This window comes from Botryllus schlosseri, chromosome 7 (assembly GCF_051294905.1).
Source record: "Botryllus schlosseri isolate E-star chromosome 7, Bs_hap1, whole genome shotgun sequence".
Lineage (NCBI taxonomy): Eukaryota > Metazoa > Chordata > Ascidiacea > Stolidobranchia > Styelidae > Botryllus > Botryllus schlosseri.
This window is the reverse complement of record NC_137242.1, coordinates 22031987-22052974: the sequence shown is the minus strand read 5'-3', so window position 1 is coordinate 22052974 and position 20988 is coordinate 22031987. Positions and strand designations below refer to the sequence as shown.

Genomic DNA, 20988 nt, shown 5'->3' with positions numbered 1-20988 from the left:
CAAAACATCAAATCATAAAACATGATTATCACAAAAAACAAAAAGAATAAAATTGATCTTTATTGCAAATCCACGTGACTTCTGATTTTCCATTTCAGAGGTTAGTCATTTCAAAGATCAGTTCAGCAAGGGCGTAGCCAGAAAAAAGATTGGGGGTAAATAATTTATGAATTTGGGGAGATACCCCCATATCTATCCATCCGACTTCATAACTACCCTTCACACGCGATTCATTGACACACACACACACACCTTCCGTAGCGTACTAAATCCGGTATTATAGACGATCGATTCATGAACAAGCTTCAATCGCATGAAAAACCAGTGAATATTTAAATTGCAGTCTCGCGCAAACATTTAATGAGGTAAATAAATAAATTTTATCGATAATATTATTCCGTGCATACGATGCGGATGATCACTGATCAAGTGGTGTCTTCGAAAGGTTTTGGCACGTAATTATAAATATTGAGCAATGTCAACGTCGCACGCGGTTCAGCCTATTCATGAGGCTCTACCACATCTAGCACAGTGGTTATCAAACTTTTTTAGATATGTGACTTTATGATAGTGAAAAATTTTGCGCCTTCCTTATCGTCATATCACAAAATGCAACCGTAATGCTGGCAATCCGAACGGATAGTTTGATGGCATGGAAGGTTGTGACTAGGGCAAGTTTTTGTTGCAGTCAAATCCGTGGACAGTTGCATTTATTTTTCACCAAAGTTGCATTTATTTTTCAGAAAAGTAGCACTAAAAAGTGGCATTAATGGAATAGTTCCCTAAAATCATCAGCGTATGAGATAATCGAGTCGATTCGTAAATCGAAACAATCGGAAAAATTTGCAAAAAAGTGCATTAAAAATGGAAAAAGTTGTCAAAAGGTGCATGAAAAAATTGCAAATAGTTGCAGTATAAGACTCCTCCAAATTGCCTAAAACGCCATACTACATAACTTCTGAGTATTTAGGAAGCTGTCGGAAGTATTTAGGAAGCTGTCGGAAGCTGTAAAAAGCTGAAAAAGTTGCAAAAACTTGCCCTAGTTATGACTGTTCAGTGTTCATGAGAGAATTCTCGAATATGAAATTCGAACTATACACAAAGCAAAAACAATGAAATGGAGGTAAATCGCGCATCGCACGACTTTTTTTTAGTTGGCCACAGCATCGTGCCCTCCGTCAGATGCTTTCAGGCCCCAAGTTTGAGAATCACTGCAGTAGCAGGTTAACTTTGCCTGCGTCCATTGTTATTAATTGTTTCCTTGAAGCACGTTGCTCTAGTAAAGAATGTCGGTACTCCAAAGATATTGGAATAGCTCACATGCACTAAACCAAACAAAGAAAAACTTATTTGTTCAGACCCGTGCAATTTTAAATTGGCTCTTCTTTACGGGGGCAATATTTTTATGTACGAGTCGCATTCCTGCCGCGGAGGTCTGATTGCAAGGACATGTGCATATTCGGCGCCAGTCATTTAAGCATCTATACATCAATATCTAAGGCTTCGGCAATCATGCGTCGATTTAATCGCCGTCAGTCATTATGGGAGCACACTTCGTGCTGCCGCATTTCGAGGGAAATGGGCGGTACCTGATCATTTCGAGTCCCTCTTAGAGTACTTCGACTAATCTTCAAGGTGGGCTGCTGCCATCCTCTAATGTGGTTGCGGGCCAGAACAGTAGAAGCGAGAAACCAGGGCAGTGATTCCAAAATTGCGTGCAGCCACATATAATCATGTATGCCGCGAATCGTTTGGGCATTTCGGAACAGAACTGTGCGGACGTGTTGAGGCTTTCCCAGGCCGCCAATATGGTCAACTCCACTGACCCCTCTGTGCGTGCGGTTGCGCGTGGAAGGGTTGGCGTTGGTCGTCCGGCTACTTGCCGAGCCTCAGAGGCGTCGAAGGCCATGACAGTCGAATTTTTAAACTGCGTGAGTCTGACAGGGCGTACGGGGACGCCTACGGGTTTTGGACCGAGGTCCGACCCGCTGCTAGGCGTCTCGGTGCTCGCTGGTTCGTGAGCGAAGACGGGCTCTATCAGTTGGCTCTGGGCGCCGACTGCTGTCAGGATTTGGGTCGTCTCACCAAATCCCTTCACCTCAAGGTGAACCAACGCTGGAAGACACACTGGATGGGGCTTCCCGACCAGGGCAAAACTGTGGAGTGCCACAGCCGGTACGGGAGCTCCAACCACTTCCTCTGGTCTTCCAACGTCATGACGGCAGTCGAGCGTAGCTGGATGCCTAAATCTCGACTGAATCTTCTGCCGCTCCGGTCGATCCGGGGTTGGTTTAGGAAACGTGTGGAACCAAGTGTGGTCTGCTGCAAGTGCGGACAGCATACCGAGACCCTACCCCTTGTACTGAACCACTGCCTGCCAGTGATAGCATCACGAACAGGCACAATTCGGTACTTGGGGTGCTTCCGAATAGTATACCAAGCTCTTCTTCCTTTTCCAGCTGCGATGGGGACCGCGTTTGCGAGAAGCACGCCACATTGGCCAACAGGCGGCGGAGGCCCGACCTCATCTTAGCGAACCGTTGCCGGGTCTTGGTCATCGATGTGGTGTGCCCCTTCGAGAATGGAGTCGCCAGCATGGACGCCGCCGTGGAGTTGAAACACACAAAGTACGAGGACCTCTGTCACTCCCTCCGTCTTGCTACGGCCAAGACGGTGGAGATGCACACGTTCGCGGTCGGGTCCCTGGGGAGTTACCACCCCAGGAACCAGGCCACTCTACGTGCGATGGGTGTTTCTCTCTTCGAGTCCAAGCTGGTCTCCGAGCGAGCGTAGTCGCTTCTCAGCGCGGCTCTCATCATGTCTGGAAGGCTTGGTGTAGCGTACGGGACCGCGAGAGGACTTGACCCGCCCTTTTTTCACGCAACTCTACTTCCTATCTTTTCTATCCAACATTTTTGTGTTTTTCTTCGTGCGTCGTGCTCCTCTCTTATCTCCTCTCTTTCTCCTTCTTATTACTCACTCTGAGTGCCTGTGTGTTTTTCTTCTTGGAATGAATTACCACTAGCCATCAAGGGGTTCGACTGCAGGCACATGGACACCGGCTTGACTCACGGACTCCTCCCCAAGAAAGGGTCATTTTAGTATGGTTTTGTTTAATTAAGTTAATTTGCAGTATGGTGCTCAATTGCTAGGGGGAGGAGTTCCCAAACTTTTTGTGTAACAGAAGACTTTGATTTTTACCACAATAGTTATATTTTTTAATGCCTGCAGTCGGATCTCGCCAGTTCGCCTCTTATTTTTGTTGTTTGTAGACCCCACCGCCATGTAGGCCTATTGTGTTGTTTTTGGCGGGGGTGTCGTTATCTATGTTTCATGTCCTGCTGGCGAACTGGCCCCGTCCTCTTCTGTCCTTTGTCTTGAAATAATATTGCATTTCATGCAGACATGGGGTGATTACTTCATGAATGTAATCGATTGCGATTACGATTATCTCTGAATCACGCGATGACGATTGCGACTACCATTACAGCAAAATCAGGAAGTAGTCGATTACCATTACGATTACATTAGAAAAGTAATCCCGATTACATTAATTTGCTTCTTAGAACTTATCTTACAAGATATATTGAAAACAATATAAGGATTGCGTCGAAAAGGCCTGATGAGATAACAACAGCTTTCTCAATAAATGATGCGCTATTTGCCTGTTACGTCATAATGTACCAATTCATTGGACAATTTATCGCATCCAACGATTTGCATTCTTGCCAGGTCCGTAACTGCCGCACCCCAAACTCCCCAATAGGGCGGTTAGAGCGCTCGAAGGGGAATCAAAAGTATTTAGTAAAACCAACATAAATTAAAGAGTATTTTGGTGAGATTTGATTAACTTGAACTTTATTTTGGGCTTCGCAATTTAAATGTCTCTTGATAGCTTGATTTTCAAATGCATACCTCTCGCCCTCATAAAAAAGTATGCATAATTTACAGGAATAAGCATTTCGGTGCCGGTCATTACCGAGCCACGACATACCAAAATACCAATGCAGTTTCGGCCAACATGCGACTCCAAGAAGTGTATTACTAAAGAAAGACCTTGGCCTAAACTTGGAGCATGTGTCCATTGTCAATAGCCGCGTGGGCGTGCGTGACTAATCCTATCCTTAAAATCTGAGCCCACAATACAAATGCCACCCGGGCCACCCACAGAAGAATAAAGACAGGGCAATTCTTTGTGCGTGCGTCTCACGAAAGTTTTTCTTTTCGTTATCTACCTTTTGGTGTTATATATAACAAACCGGACGTCACGAATTAACAATATACAATAAAGTAATTACAACAACATACCAGATGTATATATATAATATTGACGATAATTCAGTCTTCGACTTGAAAATTGACCACCTAATTGGGCCGCAAGACCAACGTTCGGAGACCAACGTTCGGACGAATTGCTGTTTTGGTCCTTATTCTAGCTACAACCCACGATATCATGGTATATAAGCGGATGGCGATGGCAGCAAGTAAAGAATTGCGAAATAACGATTGGCGCCTGTTCAAAGTATTAAGTCATATGAGAATAAGATAAAGTGACCATGAAATTGTCCCTTCTACTTAATACAGATACTGCACGCTGCCGTTACGAGAAACGGTTATGATATACATCAGAAGCTGTTGATTTTTAATGCTTTGTCGTGGAAATTGTGATGTTTTATTTGGCGAGTACAAAATTTTAAATCTGTGCTCGGTGTACGTACGTACTAGGGATGGTGTGAACCTCTGAAAGGTTCAGGTTCGTGTGAACGTGAGCCTGTTTGAAAGGTTCTGTGTGAATACGAACGTCAACCTCATGACGTCACGTGACGTCGTATTTCTAATTCCAACCCTACATTTTAGTGAAGGCATAGCCTATATTAATGTACACGATACTAGAGATCGACCGATATTGATTTTTACAGGCCGATACCGATACTGATATATCGGCGCACTCACAGGCCGATAACCGATATCATGGGCCGATATTATTATGGAAGGAGCAGAGAATAATTTAACCAAAAATAATATATATTAGGCAAGATGGCACTTGTTCATGCCACAGAAAGCTGAACAACAAACGAGAAAGCTGATATTGAAAAGAATTATTGCTTAATGGTGCACATTCGTTGAAAATTGGGATAACCCAAAAAACAAAACATAATACAGAATTGCAGATCAGTACAGAAAAGGTAGGTTGTAATGCAGGAAGCATAGTTTCTCTGCATGCTCACCCAGTTAAATTCGTCCTGCAAGGGTAAATCTGTCATTTATCACCAGGCAGTGTTATTTTTGGCATTTCAGGAGCCAGATGCCAAAACTGCCAAAAATAAAAATTTGAAAATGCCAAAAATCACCAATTTTTGAGAAGAGCATGTGTGAAAGGCAGGTTTCTTAATCTGGGTCCAGCCCACCCATTAGGGGTGAAAGCCTGGTGTCCTAAATGGTGTGGGCACAGCGAGATTGAACGGCTGACTGCATTTGGTTTACGTCATACTTTCCATTTGCCCAAAGGCGATTTTACGACCATTTTTGACCTGCTTGCCGAGCGCTAAATTTGATAAAACGGGTATCAATGAGAAGCTGCCGCTATACTGATTATTAAAATATAAATTATATTCTGCTCATGGAACTGGAACCCCAAAATCAACCACGATTTTTGCATTGTGATCGAGTTTAACATTGTGACGTAACAAACTGTCTGACTATTTCTGAGCTGCGTAGTCTCGTTTTGCCAGACAGTCTTGTTGCGTCAATGTTCTTAAAGAAGCTAACCTTCCCAGGACTCTTCCATGGTAATATTAAAGCCACACGAAGTGACAAAAGTCCTCCGAAAATATCTCGGTAGACTGAAGGAGATGGGATTGTCGGGCTACTAAATAGAGTGTGTTGAGAAACTCCTGGAAAGTATCGGGAAGAAAATTCTTTCCGCGATGAGATCGATGGCACTGGCGAAGTGATCTCCTTTCATGATGCATGGAAGCCGGTTCGGCCCTCCAAAGATTTTGAAGCTCTGAAAACCTTTTGTGGATGACTGGCAACATTCTTTCCCTCAACGGCTACTGTTGAAGCCGATATTTCCCAGATTCGCTGGGCGAGAAATGAAATTAGGAGAAATTTAGCTGACCTGAGTTTGGAAGCACTGTTACAGTGCAAACGATTTAAGTCTATTCAACAGCTGTAACAATTAGGTGTTGAGCGTGAGCGTGTTTTTTAGGCTTTTCTTTCTTTTTTTGCCTATTGGCACCGATTCCAATGGATACTGCACATTTTGTGGTTTCGTTTGATATTATTAACCTATGAAATCGTTTGGTTTTTTTCTTCTTGTTTGTTAGCACTGATTATACGTGGATGCTGCACATTTTGTGGTGTCTTTTGACAAACTGGCCGAAATGAAGCGTTTTTGTGACTAATTCGAGTCTGAAACTATCTATTTAGACGACGATGCCAAAACTGCCAAAAATAAAAATCGAAAAATGCCAAAAATAAGTTATTTTTGGCAGTTTTGGCATATGCCAAAAATAACACGGCCTGTATATCACCCTTTACTTCGTCCATTTCTTGAGATTGAGAAGACGGAGCATTGAATTTCCAATAGTTTTGAATTTTTTTAAATATAAAATATCGGTCGCAATATCGGCCTTTATAGGCCGATATCGATAATCGGGAAAGCTCTAAATATCGGTCTCGATAATCGGCCATTTCGATAATCGGTCGACCTCTACACGATACCTATAGCGATGACTCGGGCAACATGGTGCCACTCTGCTAAAGTAAAAATTGACGTTTTAAACTTCGGCACATGTTTCAACTGGGACAATCAAATGGTATAATAATCCCATAAAATCAATATCTTCCGTCGCTTTGCCAACAATTTCGACGAGGACTTGCAAGGGAATATAAACTTACGCCTTAACGGTCCAGGCCAGCCCGACAATGTATTCGGCGTCCGAGTATTGTGCTGAGTGTAAAACGGGATTCTAGACTTGCTACGGATATCACCCATTAACAAAATATACATCAGTAGCCAACACCCCAATCCTACGGATTTTGTTTTTATGATACAATAAACATATGAAGTCAAGATTGACCACGTAGGCCTGCTAGATTTTGTACATTGGACAACCATATCAATTTCTTTGATTGGTCGAATAAGAATAATTTTCTGGCTACATGTAGTGCATCTCGGTCTTGATGTTGTGTCAGTGCTGGTCAAGCTCACACCAGAGAGCCACTAAATATTCACAAACGGAATGCTGGTTATTTCGAGCAACATTTTTGAGATTCTCAAGGTGCATGCTCGCTTAGTGTTGATTTTTTTATGCTGCAAGCGCCATGCATTGAGTTGCCAGCAGTTGAAATGCAATAACTTTCATCCGAAGCTGTTATAATGAAGTGAAAACTGTAATATGTGAAAAAAGGTTTACAGTTCAGAACCTACCAAGGCTCGTTTGTGACAGGGTTGTAACCAAGTCACAAAGCTCCGAGTCACAAGTCAATCTCACTTTTCTAGTTTTGACTCGAGTTAAGTCGAGTCAATTTCAATTCACCACCGAGTCAAGTCCGAGTCCAAGTCATCGAGCAGAAGTACGAGTCCGAGTCATGGTATTATGACTCGAGTCCGAGATCAAGTCATTGTGTTGATCGCTCAGTTTCCAGTTAAAGTCGTGTTAAACCCACTTTTATAACTCTGTTTAGTGATATCGAATGGTTCATATTTATAATATACTAATTTTCCTCACGTTTAACAGTTTCTGGTTGTATTCTCAAGTACCAGTACCAATAGACGATACCCCAACAGGGTGGTTACTTTACCATTTTTCGAAATTACAATGAACTGTGGGTCTTGGCCGGCTGAGTCTCGAGTCATATGACTTGGTTCGAGTCATGCGCAATGACTCGAGTCCAAGTCGAGTCAATACACAGATTGACTTGAGTCGAGTCATTTCCGTATTTCGAGAAAATGACTCGAGTCAAGTCGAGTCATCAGAAAATCGTGACTCGAGTCTGACTCGAGTCGAGTCATGACTCGAGTCATTACAACCCTGGTTTGTGAACGCGAACCTCTAAAATTCTGAGGTTCAACACACACAGAACGTGAACCTCACGTTCATACCATCCCTGGTACGTACTGCATAGGCCTGCTGCTCGCCAAACTCCAACAGACAAATTGCGTTTAACTGTAAGCATAACCTTTAACCAAACATCAATACATAAGTTACCATTTGCAACTAGGCAGAATGGTGACTATTATCCTGGTGCGAGGTAGTGGCGTCTGGAGTGTTGCGATAACCTGATATATCGCACGGCAGGTGTTCTTACAATCACACTACAATGTAGGCCTACGTCGAATATCTATTTACATACAGTGTGTGGATACTTCTTACGCAATCATGAGCGAAGCTAATACTTCTGACGTAATAATGAGCAGTGGTGTTTGTAAATCAGACGTTTGTGCTATCATTAACCTGGTATAATATATTTTCCTTGTTCGCGAATGTTGAGTTTATGTCATAGTCCTTGTACAAATAAAAAGTAATCGCTCTTTCACAACGAAATCGATTAGATATGGGAAGTAGTCGATTACGATTACGATTACTTCGGAATTTTTTCGAATGTAATCGATTGCGATTACGATTACTTGAAAATGCTGTAATCGTCGTAATCGATTACGATTACTAATCGCGATTACCCCATGTCTGATTTCATGTATGTGATTCGCCTATTTATTTATATGTTCAACTAAATTATTTTTCCCGCCACCGTAAATGGCGATTATTGATCCAAATATATACGCGACTGTATTTATTCTTTGCGCATGTATTCCTTTGATGAACCATGCCCGATAAAATATTAAGACGCAAAAAGTAGCCTATTTGTGGAATTTTGCTTGACGTTGTGGAAACCTAGGCCCAAATTTTTATTTGACTTGCTAGCCAGTCTCACTGAATCAACTCATGAGCAAAACAATCATTCCAAAGCACAAGCGCAATGTATTCCTGCGTATGAAGAAGAACAGCTCGTTGAATTGAGAAACGACCAGTTTTTAAGAACATGTGTGCAACCATCTAGGAAAATGTGGGAATCAACGCACTAGCGCAGTGCTTTCAACCGGTGGGTCGCTACCCATCAGTGGACCACGAGTCCATCTTCTTACGATTAGAGGGGATCATACCCTTTCTCCTACTCTGAATTAAAGCTAGGGTTGCATATAAAACAAATTGTTGTTTAAATGACATTGTTTAAAATATGCTTTGAACAGTGTTTAAAACAAAGGCCTCTAAAAAAATTGTGTTTTTTAGTAGTATAATTGAATAGTATATTCATATTGAAATGAACCCGAATATTTTCGGCTGACACTCGTCAGGGGTAATCGTCAGCAAGTAGTAGAGAATTGGAAAGAACATTGTATATCAACAATCGTATCACAAAATATGACGTCACCAGCTGCGAATATAAGTGCCTCTGTGATTGTGGCTACGTGGGAAGAACGTCAAAACGTCTGCAGGATCGCATAAACCAACATGTCCCCAGATTTATCAGAACACGCGCATCACGCTCAGTGACAAGCTCACCTTAACTCATCCGCTTAAGATTGATGCTGATCGATCAAAGGCCATTAATTCTGCCATCGGCAAACATCTTTTAGATAATCCGATTTATGCGAATAACTATCGAGACGACCGATTTTGAATCGTTGGGTGGGGTCGTTCACAATTCCATTTGTGTGCCTTGGAATCGACTTTTATCAAAATACACCAACCAAAACTCTGTCAACAAAAGGAGTTCGTGTACCACCTAAAAATAATACGTTGAACGCTCTCTCTTTCATGCTGGTGACGTCATATTTTGTGATACGATTGTTGATATACAATGTTCTTTCCAATTCTCTACTAGTTGCTGACGATTACCCCTGACGAGTGTCAGCCGAAAATATTCGGCTTCATTTCAATATGAATGTACTATTCAATTGTATATTGAAGTTCTGTACCTGCAAGAAGCCCTTCAAGTAGCATAATTATGCCATAATTTTGTAAATACTTTTCAAAAAACATGTTGTATGAGCCTGAGCCTACGGACGACGATTACCACCCGATATAGCTGACGTAGGCTATACGATATGGGATGGTTGGAATTCTCGAAATAGTTGGTTCAACAGCTATAATACGTAGATATAGATCATTGGTACGCAATGAATGTTCTGATGATGATGACCGCCGACCGTAAAAATATTGCAAGACAATGTAGTCCTAGTTAAAGATAATTTTGGTCCGTATATGACAGGGGTTGGAACCCTATTTCGTCACAGGAGCTATATTTCTCCTATATTATTAATTCTGAATATCACTCTACTATGACGTCACAATTAGATATGCGTGACGTCATGGCTCAGAAAAAATAAAAATATGTTTTAAACAAGGGCCTTGTTTTAAACGTGTTTGTTTTAAATAGATTTTTGTTTTAAACACAACCCTAACTAAAGCCATGTTCTGGTGCTCACAGTAACTCCGTGGTTTTCAACTTTTCGGTCTTCGCGGACCCCTTCTGAACCGTCACGGGCCCACGCGCACCCACAAAGCTTGGTTCTAAATTTAGCTCAATTATCGTGAAACCGTCATCTGTCTTTTACAAATATCAACTATAGGCAAGTAATAATCAGTAAGAAAATGCCTATTCTTAAAAACACCATCACACTATTTACGTAGGAATTGGGTACACTTTTATCATTTCAAACCGAATTATGCAGCTGCATTTTTTTGAAATATACGTGATCGTGTCTTGAAATCCCGTGCTTTCGAATCGATATGAACGAAGGCCAAAACTGAGTTTGCACAGCAGGATATTTCATCTCGGATGACCATTCTGTTGATGTGAGTCCTGCAGTTTTAGCAGTTATGGAGCGAAACTGCTTCGTGATTTCGCTAACTTGAAGAAATACAAATTAGGTTATCAACTATTTCGAGGTTTCGCTGATCCCTAGGGGTCAGTGTACCCCCGCTTGAGAGCCAGATTTTCGTGACAGTCATTTTGATAGGAGTGCGGGAGTGGACAGTGTGCGATCGTGTATGCCTTGATATTGCTAAAGTTTATTGGAAAATACAGCCCAGTCGATTGTAATCAGCAAACAATACTCGGGAGACTTTAATGTTCGACGAACGACGGATTACTACTTGAATACCCGCTTTCTCCTTTGTGATCCACTATTACGAGCAATCTTGACAACTTGTTACGCTCGTATTCTCAAATTATCGCGCAATTTCAATTGTGGGCGTCTATAATTTAACTCGTCACTCACACGACTCACTGTACGTTGGATGACGTTCTCATATGTTCGGTAATATCTCATGGTCTAAGAAACATTGTGGTAAAAGTGAGTCGCGAACTGAAAAATCTTGGGAAGCACTGCACAAGCGGATCGCTGGAGATGCAGTATTTATCTTGACAGAGCAGGGACTGTAAAGTTCATATGTGTTGATAATCTATATGGCTACCTAATCATATCATGAATATCATTGTGAATATCTATTGCTCGTTTGGAACCCCTGGTCGTCGTTTTGAACTTATCGGCGAGGTCATGACAATTGAGATGTATGTTCAGATCAGTCGTCCGGAACCAGTTGGGCAATTTCAGCGAAGAGCGACAGAATATTCCGAAACGTATCCCGAGTTTCTCCACGGTATTTACCTCATTATGAGCTGACCGTGTCGTGCTGCAGGATTTTGCGTTTTTTTGGCGCTTATCGCTTATTCAGCTCATTTGAGCCTCGACAGTCGACAATGAATACTACAATGTTTATAGGTCTTTTTGCTTTTGTACACATTTGGGACGGCTTTCATTCACCCAATCTTTCAGTCCAGTTATCTCTCGCTTCCATGCATGCATTCTGCGTCTTTCAGCTGCCGACTGTGAAGCTTTGCTTCATGTCACTTCGTCCTTCTTGGCTTCTGCATAAAGTGCATACGCTGTGAGGTCAGCTATGACCTATCCGAGTCGGAAATAGCATACCACGGATGTGCTGATGCTGTGCTAGTAACCTGCATTGTTCATTGTTGTTGTGGTTACAGTGGATTCATAATGACTCCTTTCATAAAGTAATGAAACCAGAAGAACTATAATACAATAATGCAGTGTCTGCCAACGTATTATTCATGCTTGTAGCACAGCGCTTGATTTTTTTTCATTGGATATGGACAGGACATGCCGAGTGCGAACACGCGAATCCACTTTAGTAGTTTAGTTGCTTGCTATCAATGGTATAGCTCCAACAAAGCGTGAAGTGTTGTGGAGCTTTTTTAGAGCGTTTATATTCGCTAGAGAATCCTCGGGAATGGTAGGGCGCAACGCGCGAGTGACACGATTGAGAGCTTGTATCATCGGACATTCCATGTGCTCAGATTTAATATAAGTAAATTTAATAAATTTCAACACTTTGCCTTTTAATTCCAGAAAAATTTCACAATCATCGCATATGTCAGTAGTTGATACTGCATACAATATGAATACCACAGCAGAAGGATATAATAACACAACGCATATAACAGATGTGATTGCAATTATCTGCGAAACCGAGGACCCAAGGAGTTACTACTTCGTCTTGTATTTGATCTGTACCACATTTCTGGTGGGTGGTGCTCTTATTAAATAAGTTGATATCGCATCGACAACCCGCCAAAATACTATTATGTGTGAGATTTGAGAACTAGCAGGTAGGGATGGTGTGAACCTCTGAAAGGTTCAGGTTCGTGTGAACGCGAACCTTTTTGAAAGGTTCTGTGTGAACACGAACGTGAACCTCGTGACGTCATATTGCTAATTCCAACCCTATCTTCCAATGAAGTGATAGCTTATATGTACACGATACCTAGCGAAGACTCGGTCCACATAATGCCACAATGCTGAAGTACATATCGGCGTTCTAAACGTCGCCAAATGTATCAACAGCGGTAATCAAAGGATATAATAATTGCGTAAAATCAATACATTCCGTCGCTTTGCCAACAATTTCGACGAGGACTTACCAAGGAATATAAGCTTACGCCTTAAACGGTCTTAGCCAGACCGGACAATGTGTTCGGAGTCTGAGTATTGCTACATTGATATTGAGCAGAGTGTACAACGGGTATCAATACTCGCTACCGATACCACAAACAACAACAAGTTATGCAGCAGTAGCAATCACCTTAATCGCACGGATTTGGTTTTAATGATACAGTAAAGATATGAAGTAAAGATTGACCCCGTACGCCCGTTCGATTTTTTACATCAGAAGACGATATCAATTCCATTGATTGGTTGAATAAGCATCGTTCGCTGACTACGTATATCGCTCGTGATGTTGTGTGATTGCGGGTCAAGCTCACAGCAGATAGTCACTAAATATTCACAAAGGGAAAGCTGGTTATTTCGAGAAAATTTTTGCAACAAAGCAACTAAAACTTTTAAGGTTGTCGAGGTGCATGGTGCATGCTCGTTAAGCGTTGATTTCTTATGCTGCCAGCACCATGCATGGAGTGGCCCGCAGTTGAAATGCAATAAATTTGAGCCAAAGATCTTATAAATGGAGTGAAAATTGCAATTTACCAAAAGGTTCACAGTGCAGAACCTACCAAGGTTCTGTTGTGAACACGAACCTCTAAATTTCCGAGGTTCACACACAGAACGCGAACGTGAACCTCACGTTCACACCATCCCTACTAGCAGGTTCTGTCGCTGAACACATTCTCGCTGCCTATATTTTACCATGTCCCATTTGCTTTTGCCAAGTACATTGGATATGTACGAAGTGGGATACAATACCATGCACAAATTAGGTGTTCTGGACAGTCGGCCACATATCCACAAGTTAGCACTAGAGACGTTTCGATCGATTAGTTCACTCAAATCGAATATTGGATATACAATTGTGCATTATCTGTAATTCGATTATATTATCCGGTGGAAATTTGAAATGATCCTCAGGAAATGATTTTGATTATGACTTGCCAAGACTATGGTAGAGTTATCCGACATTATTGGCATAGAGGCTTGGTAAACGCGCGATGGTGCGAAGAGACTAAACCTAGCGTAGCCTATCGGCAGTTTTTTTTGCTCGACGTTAACAGAAATCTCAAGTCTCCTAGTCGACGAAGAGTGGGACTGCTTTCATCTTTTATCGATTAAATATTTATTTCCTGACACCATTTGCTAATCGTACTCTGCATCGCAGATAGTGTGGAACAGCTTGCTATTTCTGACGATTGTCTGCAACTGGGGAAAACTGCGTCATAACAGGATATACATTTACCTACTGAGCTGCCTTTTGTCCGTTATAGGCTTTTGCTTGATTTCATTTTATGAGATACTTCACACCCGCTACCACTTTGATGACGGGTTCATTACGGGAGGAGTTTTGCAGAAGTAAGATAAATATTTGATTGCAGCTGCAGGCATGACGACAATATTTCAGAATAGAATGTGCGTGGAGAATCAATATAACAGATCGTAAATCAATTCGATTAATTATAATTGGTCGTAATATATATCTACATTAAAATGAATTAACTGATGCGACACAGTAATCTACCTCAGGACCGTAACCGCCGCACTCCTTACCCCCCAATTGGCGGGGACCGAGCTCGAAGGAGGCCAAAAATTCTTTAGTGGATTAAAATAAGTCATATAATATTTTTTTGGACAGTTATGCAACTTTTTCATTTTTTCGCGCTGCGCTCGATTTAATGTTGTCAAATATCTTGAATATTGGGTGCCCTTCCCAAAACAAAAAATAAAAATACGCAAGCTTTATTGAAATGGGCACTTTGTCGTCGGCCATTACCGCGCAACGACGCACAAAGACATATGAAGTTAGAGGCCATGTAACCTGCGACTCAGAGAAGTGTGCCAGAACGATCAGCAGCGAGAATACCTTGGCCGAAAAGGACTGTCCCTGTGGTGACCGAAAACTCCGATATGTACACATATATGCTTAACTGTCCATAGGCGCCGAAATGGCTGGCGCCGAATATTCCTGTCCTGGCGATCTGAGTCCCACAAGACAAATGTCATCTCTAAGGAACATTATTTGCCCGTAAGGAAATACCAATTTGAAATCGCGTACGTCTTTTAGTTTAGTACGTTTGGGCGATTTCAATATCTTTTGACATATAGCAGATAGAAGGTCACGAAATAGCATCATGTAACGAAGTCACTATACCAACGGGTACGCCGGAAGATGTTTAATTATTATTTAGTGGTCTTACCTTTTACAACACACCTCAATCAGCTCTACCGGTAAATCTGATTACGTGAGCAGAGAGAGGATAAAAATTGATAGCAATATATATGCAATTCCCGATCACATTGACCGATTCAATCACGAATTATAGAAATTTTTCACGATTCGCGCGTTTAGGCGATACAACTCCCTCACCAGACGGACACGAAATATAGATGATAAGCAGCGGCAAACAGTGCATAGCCTGAGATGGGTATGGGGGGAAGCTCCCCATAAGTTCGCTTTATCACCTATTGGGGCCCAATACCAACGTTTGGGGGGGGGGGGGGGAGCTGACGAAGTGCTGTTACGGTCCTGATCTGCCTCATATCCTAGGCTCTATCAATTGGGGGAATACTTGCGGTCAAATTTCCACAACTTGAATAAAATCTGCATAATGATCAGTGCAATACAGGTTACATAGTGATTCTGAACAGCAAAGCCGCCACTCGTTTTTTCAGATTCAACCAAAGTGACCACCTTCACCATTGGGCGATGCGATCATGGAGTTTCCGTAAGGGCCTCACAGCCTCCTTTTATTTGCTGATGGAGCTGAATATTGTGGTACTCATATACGCCGCAAAGCGTTCATCATTTGTAGTCTCCGCGATAATCGGATATGCTCCAGATCCAGTAAAAAACAAATCCAGCGTTTGGTATAATCGAACTTTCGGAAAGTTGGTGAGTTAAATATTATAGGAAGAGCTTCTTGGAGGTACAGAACTTCAATATACAATTAAATAGTATATTCATATTGAAATGAACCCGAATATTTTCGGCTGACACTCGTCAGGGGTAATCGTCAGCAACTAGTAGAGAATTGGAAAGAACATTGTATATCAACAATCGTATCACAAAATATGACGTCACCAGCATGAAATTTCGAATGAGAGAGCGTTCAATGTACTATTTTTAGGTGATACACGAACTCCTTTTGTTGACAGAGTGTTGGTTGGTGTATTTTGATAAAAGTTGATTCCAAGGCACACAAATGGAATTGTGAACGGCCTCGACCTACGATTCGAAATCGGTCGTCTCGATAATTATTCGCACAAATCGGATTATCCAACAGATGTTTGCCGATGGCAGATCAAAGGCAATTAATTCTGCAATTAATTGTTGATATACAATGTTCTTTCCAATTCTCTACTAGTTGCTGACGATTACCCCTGACGAGTGTCAGCCGAAAATATTCGGGTTCATTTCAATATGAATATACTATTTAATTAAATATTATAGGTAATCGTGCATATAATAAGTGCATGTAATGTCGCGTAGCCACTGTGACATTTTACTCTTGATTCCATGTTGTTCAAGAATTGAAACTGTTCGTTGCCAAGAAGAATTATGACGGTGTAGAAATGTAGAAAGAACGCTTGAAACCGATTTCAGAACATGTGTCCTAGATAAGCATAGCCGTGTAACGTCTCCAAGTTATATAGATATTTGAGAGCATAAATTCCACAGTAAAATAATGATATGTAGCGTCTTTCTGTTATAATTATCGTCGGTTAGACCAAATTGCTGTGACACCGAGAATGTCAACTATACCTATCAGATCAGTGGACTAAGAGCCAAAGCATAGATGTTAGAATTGAAGTGGGACAAACCATTGAAAGGTTTTGAGTTCCAGCGAACTAAACTTTCGAATAAAAACTCTCGTCACAAAAAGCAATTGTACTCATAAAGAAGTAGAAGTATTGCCGTGAATTTCGACTCAAGCGATTTCCAGGACATATTTTCCAGAACATATTTCCAGGACATATCAAAACTACTCGGGTCACAGTAGAAAAAAAGTCATTAAAATTACTCAAGTAAGTAGGTTTAGTCGAAGGACGGTGTAATTATAGCAATTAATATGAGGATGAAATCATCAGAATTCCAGGGTGCATCTTCGTGACCAACGCTAAATCATGCCAGTGTTGGGATCAAGTCACTACCTTCGAGTCACGAGTCATCTCGAGTCATTGCACATTATGACTCGAGTCAAGTCAAGTCAATCGATTTTCGAAGGTGACTCGAGTCAAGTCAAGTCACTCGTTTTTTGGAGGTGACTCGAGTCAAGTCGAGTCAAGTCAAGTCAAGTCACGAGTCAAGTCACATTTCAAGTCAAATTGAATTTTCGAAGTATGAGTGATGATTCAAAGTCATTACATTTTGCTAGCTGTGTGAATGACAGATTGGTTGGTGATATCTGTTGAATCAAATAACGAGTATCAGGGTTAAATATACGTGCAAAAAGGCGTTGTATCACTCACGAACTCTTAGAGCTGCTAAAATGGAGGATCGAATACGAAGCGCCGAGAAGTTGAAACAAATAGATATGGTACAATACACTACCCATCAACACATCCGTGAGATTATAAACGCATAAACTATATTCGTTCGATTCAAATCATACTAGAGGGTTGGCTAAGCTGGGCACTTCGCGATGTAAGGACTGAGCCGTCTAACTATAGATAACTAACCTATCTATAGTCTAACAAACAGAGATACGTAGTTATTAGATTATTTTACAGCTAGTACATAAACGTAAGCTGTGATCATTTCGTTTTCGGTCTATATATTTGTGATGTAGCAATGGAGGATCAGTGAAAAGTACAATCTGTTAATGACTGGTTGCTCTCACAAGTCACACCGGCGTATCGCGAACAATCCCAACAACAAAGAGATGCAGCGATTTAATTGACACCGTTTACTAGATGACTTGAAATTGACTCGTAAATTTTGCTCCGAGTCACGAGTCAATCCTAATTTCTGAAGCGCCGAGTCAAGTCAAGTCGAGTCATTTTTGCAAAGTGACTCGAGTCAAGTCAAGTCATGCGAAAAAGTTGACTCGAGTCTGACTCGAGTCAAGTCATGACTCGAGTCATCCCAACACTGAATCATGTATGTATATTTTTAAAGTATATTCATTTACCGTGACATAGAAATGTTTCGCTCAATTGTTATGACAATGTCACTCATAGAATGTGATGTAAATATATCCCAAAACTAATTTCTACTTTAAAAATACAAGGATACAATGTAAGCAATGGACGGAGATGAAGATTCAGCAATCATACACTTTTTCGAACAAATGCTCGAACTTCCAACGGATAAATTAACCGTATTTAATATTTTAGAAAAATATATCCAAGGACCACGAAGCAGTCTTACTGATAACACTGGCTTGGCTTCTTCCCATTACCATTGCGGTCCCAACGGCATTCAGTTGGAACTGTTTGGAATACTGCAAATGTCTTCCAAGTTATAGGGTGTTATCGACATGCAAATCAGGTTTGTAAAAGTGGGAATCCCAACATGCATCCGTACATTATACTTACATCCGATCATTCCAGACGACCCTACAGTTGTTTGTTCGCGTGTGTGGTCGCCAATGAGCAGGACCTTCATCGTTACGTTCGCATCAATCTATTTCACGTCTGTGGTATACATGTTGATCAATCTGGCGTTAGTTATAAGGCAATACCGAGTCGCTATCACTGTCAGACAATCGGGTAAATAGCACGATCAAGTTTCAAAAATCCGTCACAATCACAAATTCCTTCTATTGAATATTTCAGCAACGCAACATCCAGTCGAAGCAAGCATTCCTACCAGTTCATACTCTGTATCGGAACATGACACCCGATCAAGTGTAATACCAGGCTTCGAGGTAGCAATAAGCAAGACTAGAAGTCAGAATCCTGTTCCCTAATATATAGAGTTTAAATTTTCTTCAAATCTTATCGATATTTGATACTGATAACCAGAACCGAAACAGCACTTCGTCAGGTCCCCAAAAATGTTGGTTTGGGGACACTCTCTGCCGAAACCCTTTTGCCCTTCTGTTATACCGTTTAGTAAGTCAGCTTATATCGCCCAGACACGCGGAGATCGAATATTTTATATAATCCATGATTGAATCGGCCAATATGATCAGAAAATCAGATTTACCTGTAGAGCTGAGTGAGGTGTCTTGGAAAATGTAGGGCCCACAAATGATAATTAAACATTTTCGGCGGACCCGTTGGTATAATGAATTCGTTACATGATGTTATTTCGTGACCTCCTGTCTTCTATTTCAAAAGATATTTAAATCGCCCAAACGTACTAAACTAAAAGATGCACACGATTTCAAATTGGTATTTCTTCACTGCAAATAATTTTTCCCTGCGGGGTGGCATTAGTATTGTGGGGCTTAGTTTACCAAGACAGGAACATTCGGCGCCAGTCATTTAGGCGCCCATGGACAATAAACACATGTATATATTTATGTCGAAAGTTTCGGTCAGCATAAGGGCAGTCCTTTTCGGGTAAAGTTTTCTCGCTGCCAATCGGTCTGGCACACTTCTAGGAGTCGCATGGTACATGGCATAAAATTTCATATATCCTGGTGCGTCGTGACTCGGTAATAGCCGAAGCCGAAATGCCCATTTATATGAATCGTACATGTTTATCCTTGGGAGAAGGGTACCCAATAAGAATACATTTGGCAACATTAAATAGCGAACAGCGCGAGAAAAATTGGAAAAAGTTGAATGGATTTCCAAAAAATATTCATATACTTTATAATTTATGTTAATTCACGAAATAATTTTTGGCCCCTTCGAGCTGCTCCCTCCAATTTCGGAAAGGTCGTCGTCCGAACTTTAGTTACATAGGCTATTTTAATCTTTAATTCGACGGAGTTTACCTATTTGGTTGGCTGTTACGTAGCAGAATTAAATCACCCCCGGGTCCTGCTTCTATAATAATAATGAGCATCACCGCAAACACTCAGAAACCATAATCGCACAAACTTACAACAAATTTAGAACAACTCAGATTCGAGGAATTCCTGCGTAAGCTTCTCATTGCACGCCTCTATAAAGTTACTGATTGCACTTACTATCAGCGTCATATTGTCGGTGACTCCGATCGTAACAGTATTCTTCGTGGATGTAGTAGTACCGGAAGGTTAGTAAAGGCTACACACATTGCGCTATATTTTGTTCAACATACGTTATCATACTTGTACAAAATACTAATCTATGGTTAGGTGCACATCAAGTAACTTGTGGTTTTTGAACAGTACTAGTATTAGTTCAAGTTGCAGATTTTGAAAAGTGAGTAGTTCTACTTTTAGATCTGGTTGTGTATTTTGAAAAGTGATTGGTTTTTGTTTTAGTTCTAGTTGCACATTAAAAAAATCATAGTTGCCGAACAACTAGAAAACGCGCAACGTTGTTCATATGGTTGCATTTAAAACAATGCCTCAAAATGGTGTTATTTTCGAAAGTTGTATTATTATGCCATAATTATGTAAATACTTTCCAAATCCATGTGGTATGAGTAGACAGACGATTTTCACCCGGTATGGTCGAGATATACACCATGACATGGTTAGAACACTACATCAGAACGGAATGGATGTTCCGATGATGATGACCGTCGACCGTAAAATGCTGCATGGCGATGTAGCCTAATCCAGGTTAAAGATATTTTTGGTTCGTTAATGACTGGGGTCTTAAGCCCAAGTCATCAAAGGAACCATATTTACCCTACTTCTTTCATTGCCAATGCCTATCCAGTGTCACACCACAATTAAATATTCGTGACGTCATGGCTAAAACAAAAACAAAAATTCATAAAAAACACAAAAAAAGATTGTTTTAATTGATCTTTGTTCTAAATGCAACCGTTGTTTAGCGTCAATCGTGATATCGGTGTTCTGTAGTGTGATGCTCTTGCAGCCATTGCTAGCTCAGAGTCAGCA

The 20988-nt window shown here is 41.1% G+C and overlaps 1 protein-coding gene across 2 annotated transcripts in view; it reads left to right on the top strand.

Annotated features, from left to right (window-relative positions):
• The first annotated feature begins 11347 nt into the window (after positions 1–11347).
• LOC145442846 (uncharacterized) overlaps positions 11348–20988 on the top strand; it is a 38151-nt gene continuing 28510 nt past the window's right edge. Inside the window, exons 1-7 of one of the 2 annotated variants that reach the window (XM_080320872.1) lie at positions 11353–12617; positions 14202–14392; positions 15710–15929; positions 18374–18527; positions 18590–18748; positions 18815–18906; positions 20048–20189. In XM_080320872.1, coding sequence (XP_080176998.1) covers positions 12465–12617; positions 14202–14392; positions 15710–15929; positions 18374–18527; positions 18590–18748; positions 18815–18906; positions 20048–20189 — 1111 coding nt within the window. In that variant the 5' untranslated portion in view covers positions 11353–12464. Of the gene's footprint in view, positions 12618–14201; positions 14393–15709; positions 15930–18373; positions 18528–18589; positions 18749–18814; positions 18907–20047; positions 20190–20988 lie in introns of both variants that reach the window. The other variant, XM_080320873.1, reaches the window with a different exon arrangement.